Source organism: Parus major, unplaced genomic scaffold (assembly GCF_001522545.3).
Source record: "Parus major isolate Abel unplaced genomic scaffold, Parus_major1.1 Scaffold955, whole genome shotgun sequence".
In the NCBI taxonomy this organism is placed as follows: domain Eukaryota; kingdom Metazoa; phylum Chordata; class Aves; order Passeriformes; family Paridae; genus Parus; species Parus major.
In genome coordinates, this window is record NW_015379830.1 from 1 (window position 1) to 4,440 (window position 4,440).

Sequence of the window (4,440 nt, forward strand, 5' to 3'; positions counted from 1 at the left end):
CGTCCTGCATCCCTCCTGCATCCGTCCTGCATCCCTCCTGCATTCGTCCTGCATCCCTCCTGTATCCCTCCTGCATTCCCTGCTCCTTCCCAATGCTGGCACTTCCAGCTGGCATCTCTTTCCCAAAGGGGAGCGGCCCTGGGCAGCTGCTGTGCCCTGCAGTGGGCAGAGAAGTGTAAAATCCCTGGTTTAGGTGGAGGCACTGAGGCAGGCATGGACTGGGGGCTGCAGCACACAGGGTGTGATCGATGCACAGGATGAACTGGAGTGATTGTGACATAAGCTGAAAGTGTAGAATAAAAGCCTCAAGCTGTGATCCAGAGCCCACAAGGATCCATGAGGGACTCACCAAGCAGTCCCTGCTCCTTCAGCTGGTGCCAGCTGATTTCCTGCGGTCTGGGACGAGCTGTGGCACTTCTCTGCATCCCAGCATCATCCCCAGGGGTTGTTCTTTGACTGAGAATCGTGGAATGTCCCAGATGCCTCTCATTCCCCTAAAAGAGTGATGGAGCTGAAAAATCAGCTCTCCTGAGCACTGCCAGAGCACGGGGAGATGAGTTCACCTGTTCATGCCCTGGACAAATGAAACCCCTGAGAAAGTGAATTAACAGAATCAAAACCCAGAGAAGCTTTCCTTTGGCATAAGCGAATATCTGAGGGAGGACAGAGAGCAAAGAGAGATCTTTGCTTTGAAAGTGAATCCCCAAACGCCACCCAGTGTGACATTTGTGCTCCAGGGAAATGCTGGTGCTGTGCCCCAGCTGGGATTTAGAGGACGCAGTGGGTACCAGCAACACCCAAAATGGGAGAGAACAGCCCAGAGCTATAAATAATGCACAGTTTTGGGGACAAACTGGGGGAATTTAGCAGCACTGAGGTCTGGGTTTGGTGTTTCTGGCGTGCCCAGAAGGATGCATCAGCCCTGGCATGCTGGACTGACAGCATCTGCTGTAAAAGGACACCACAGAGAATTCAGGAAGTTTCACCAGCAAGAATCATATAATTCCCCAGAATTTTGACCAACAGACTCAGCACAGTTTCAAGTGGGGTTTATTTACAGTCATCACACCCAATTTCCACAAAACTCACTACTGAGTGTCAGTAAATTGCACAATAGGCTCAAGAACCTTTTTCTGTTCAGCAACCACATATCTTGCACAGAAACTTTTTTACTGATAGGGCAGAAAATATCATCTCAAAAGGAAATACGGATTTCTGAGGCCTGCCATACCTGCTAGGACCTGTTCTTGGAAGCATTTCTCACACTGTACTCCTCATTTCAGCCAGATCCATCAGTGGCAGCAGCCCTGAGACCGAGCCCAGGTTTATGCAACATCAGCTGCACCAGAGTCCTCCCAGCCAGCTCTCAGCACTCATTCCTCACATTCCCCAGACAAAACAATCTGTAATTTAAATAATAACTTTATGACATGATCACAGCTTATGTCTGCCAGCAAGAGAAACCCTTGTGGGTTTTCCCTGGGAGCATCCTTTGGTAGCAGCGGTGTTGATTTAATCGAACTCATTATTTCCGTCTTAATGAAGGCTCTGCTGATGTCCCTGGCTGGGAAAGCACTCCAGGTTTGCCTGAATGCAGCTGGAGCTGCTGAGGAACTGCACTGATACAGTGATTTATTGTCCCTCTCTTCTCTGCAAAGCCCCTGCAGCTCCTCAGCCCCAGCCAGCCGTGGGTAATTAACGCCACCCACTAATGAGATTTCTCCATCCAGTCCAAGAGGATGTCCAGCTCCCCCAGGGATTTCATGGCTGCAGATGTGACATTCAGCTGAAATGATACAAAGGAGTGAGCTGTAACCACAGACCATCGGTACAACCCAACATAAAGAGAATTTAAATACCTCTGTTAATTACCAGGCTCAGTCACCAACTCACCCCTTCATAGTTTGCAAGTATTTGCTTGAATTTCTCCGTGGATTCCTCCCCACACACACAGTTATTCTTCTCACGCTGCAAAAACAAGATTAATTCATTAGTCTGGGCAGTTAATTTTTAAAAATAAGATTTCAGTTCCTGATTTTGCTGGGCATCATATACTGAGACACTGTGGAACTGTGGAAAAGGACCCAAAACCAGGCTTTAGCTCACAACAACTGATGTAACAGACACAAGGACAGGATAAATATTGGGCTTTAGAACCAAAGGGGGAGTTTGCTGGTGAGTGGGAAAATATAAAAATCTCTCACTGGACAGAACACTCTTGACTCTGCTTTGTATTCTCATTAAAACCATTTATATAATCCAGATTTATATTTTATATTTTTTAATTTTATATTTCTATATTTATATTTTGCAGCTTTCTAAATCTCCCAGGTTGGTTTATAAGGGAAATATTGACAGATGCAGCCAGGCTGGAGCAGAACCCAGGACTTACACACTGCTCGAGCTTCCTCCTCACACTGAGGAAGGAGTTGGCGATGCTGCTGATTTTCCTGTTCACAAACGAGTCCTCGGTCCTGCAGTGCTTGAAAACTTTGTCCACGTAGAAGGTGAAGAGCTGGTGTGTGATGCAGCATCTGTCTGAAGACTTAGAAAATGAATTTAGTGACTAAAAGTTGTTCCAAAGGGGTGTAACCTGCAGTCACTCTCTGGGATAAGGCATCTCGGACAGGAAGCTTGTGGTAGCTGAGCACAGCAGGACAGTTTGATTCAGAGCAAGTTTCTTCAGTGGTGCTTGATTGAAGCTGATAAAAGAGATGGGAAATCATTTTAGGCTGATTTTCCAGGAGATCCATCCCCAGCAAGTCTCACAAAGGAGCTGGGTATCAGCAGCTGGGTATCAGAGGCTGAGACCTGGACTGTGCCCAGTGTTTTGGGGTGTGAGAAAGCTGAAAATTCCTGATTTATGACAGATTGCACTTCCCAAGGTCACAATCACCTACTTTTGGATGCTGTAAGGGCTCCCCAGCCAGGGCCACCTACCTTGACCTTGTGCAGGGAGTGAGGGTGGGACAGGATGCTCAGGGTCCGGATGGGGTCTCTGGATTGCTGCGGAGAGGATGGAGATGGGCAGGGAGCTGCTGGCTCCAGAGGGGCTCCAGGAGCTTCCAGGGGCTCCCCCAGCCCCCCAGGAGCCTGGGAAATACTCACAATATTGGCTTTAATTGCTGTGAAGCCAGCCCTGATCTCTGTCATGCTTATGGAAACCCTGCAGGCTCCAAAGTGGAAGATTTTGTCCCCAGCTGTCGGCATCAAATTCACCCAGCAGGACACGGAGAAGAGGCAGAGGAACAAGGGGGATCCTCTCATGGCAGCTGCCTGGGAGACCTGCCCAAGGAAGAGAATACTCCTCTTTATTTTCCTGAATAACACCACTGTGATCCATATGAAAATATGGATTTTATATAAATTTATATAGAATAAATTATATATAAAATTTGTACATCTGCACTAAAAACCCCACGCTCATTAATATCTCTTACCCATTTCTTTTTTGCTGCCCATGAGCAAGAGAGAAAAAAAATCAAATAAAATCAAATATTTAACAGAAGAGCTCAAAAGTAAAAGGAAAAATAAATAAAATATTAGTTTAAAATGCGTCTAAATAAACAGAGTTCTTCTGAAAAAATGTTATCAGAAAAACAAATACAGTGAAATTAAATTTTTATGTCTTATGACACAGAAGGAACAGGAGGTAACTGACTGAAAGTAACAGATTTCAAAGTCTTATCCCAGAAGAAAACAGGTTCCCTCTGGAATAGCATAAGTCAAACACAAGTTTTGTTAGCACTGAAAATTAAGGCTATTAATAAAAAATGTATTTCAGAGATAGGAGTACAAGGAAATACCCAAAAGGACATAGAGCAAAGGGATAAATTCAGTGTTTTACCTTCACCTCTCTCACCGACGTCTGACCTGGAGAGCTCCGAAGGACGCGTTTTTATCCCGCTACCAGGAGGAAATAACTCTTGGATTAACTTTTGGGATTTTTCTTGCTTTTCCCAGCACTTATTTCCCTTTGTAATTTGCTGAATTAATGAGCTCGTGCAAGGGACCAGCTCTCTCTCCCACGGGTGTTTCCCTCACCTACGGAGGCGGGAACTCTTGGCATCACTGCGTGGCTTTCCTTTTGGGAAAAGGGATGTGACCCAAAGCAGGGAGCATCCTGGGGGTCACATCCCCAAAACACCCAACATGGAGCAATTCTGGCAATCCCCTCCTGGAGAGGGGCCGTTCCCAGCTCCTCACAGAGGTGTTGGGATGTGGGAATCTCAGTGGCATCACCCCACGGGGGTCCCAGCTCCCCAGAACTTCTGGCAATGGAGCCAGTAGGAGTGGTGAAACTCAAGTCCAGGGTTTTCTCCATCATTGTCCTGGCACAAGGGGCCTTCCCCTGCCACTCTCTGGGAATCCTGGTCCCAGATGCAAGGATTCCTGCTGCCAGGTTCAGGGAATGCTGTTCCAAATCTCCTCAGTTCCTGG

At 46.8% G+C, this 4,440-nt stretch overlaps 1 protein-coding gene across 1 annotated transcript; it reads right to left on the reverse strand.

Annotated features, from left to right (window-relative positions):
* Window positions 1–1,681: 1,681 nt before the first annotated feature.
* Window positions 1,682–3,278, reverse strand: LOC107199531 (interleukin-20-like). Its single transcript, XM_015616849.3, has 5 exons — window positions 3,109–3,278; window positions 2,941–3,006; window positions 2,393–2,545; window positions 1,894–1,968; window positions 1,682–1,786 (listed from the first exon to the last, which is right to left on the reverse strand). Exons 1-5 carry the CDS (start codon window positions 3,265–3,267, stop codon window positions 1,709–1,711), a joined length of 531 nt encoding a protein of 176 aa, XP_015472335.1. The 5' UTR covers window positions 3,268–3,278; the 3' UTR covers window positions 1,682–1,708.
* Between the last annotated feature and the right edge of the window lie 1,162 nt (window positions 3,279–4,440).

What these genes read in the sequence shown, in the direction of transcription:
- LOC107199531 (XM_015616849.3), bottom strand. Translation starts at nt 3,267, where the DNA reads ATGAGAGGATCCCCCTTGTTCCTCTGCCTCTTCTCCGTGTCCTGCTGG. An exon ending in ACTCCCTGCACAAGGTCAAG is followed by an intron (nt 2,546 to 2,940) that starts GTAGGTGGCCCT and finishes TCATTTTCTAAG; the next exon opens with TCTTCAGACAGATGCTGCAT. An exon ending in GGAGGAAGCTCGAGCAGTGT is followed by an intron (nt 1,969 to 2,392) that starts GTAAGTCCTGGG and finishes TTGTTTTTGCAG; the next exon opens with CGTGAGAAGAATAACTGTGT.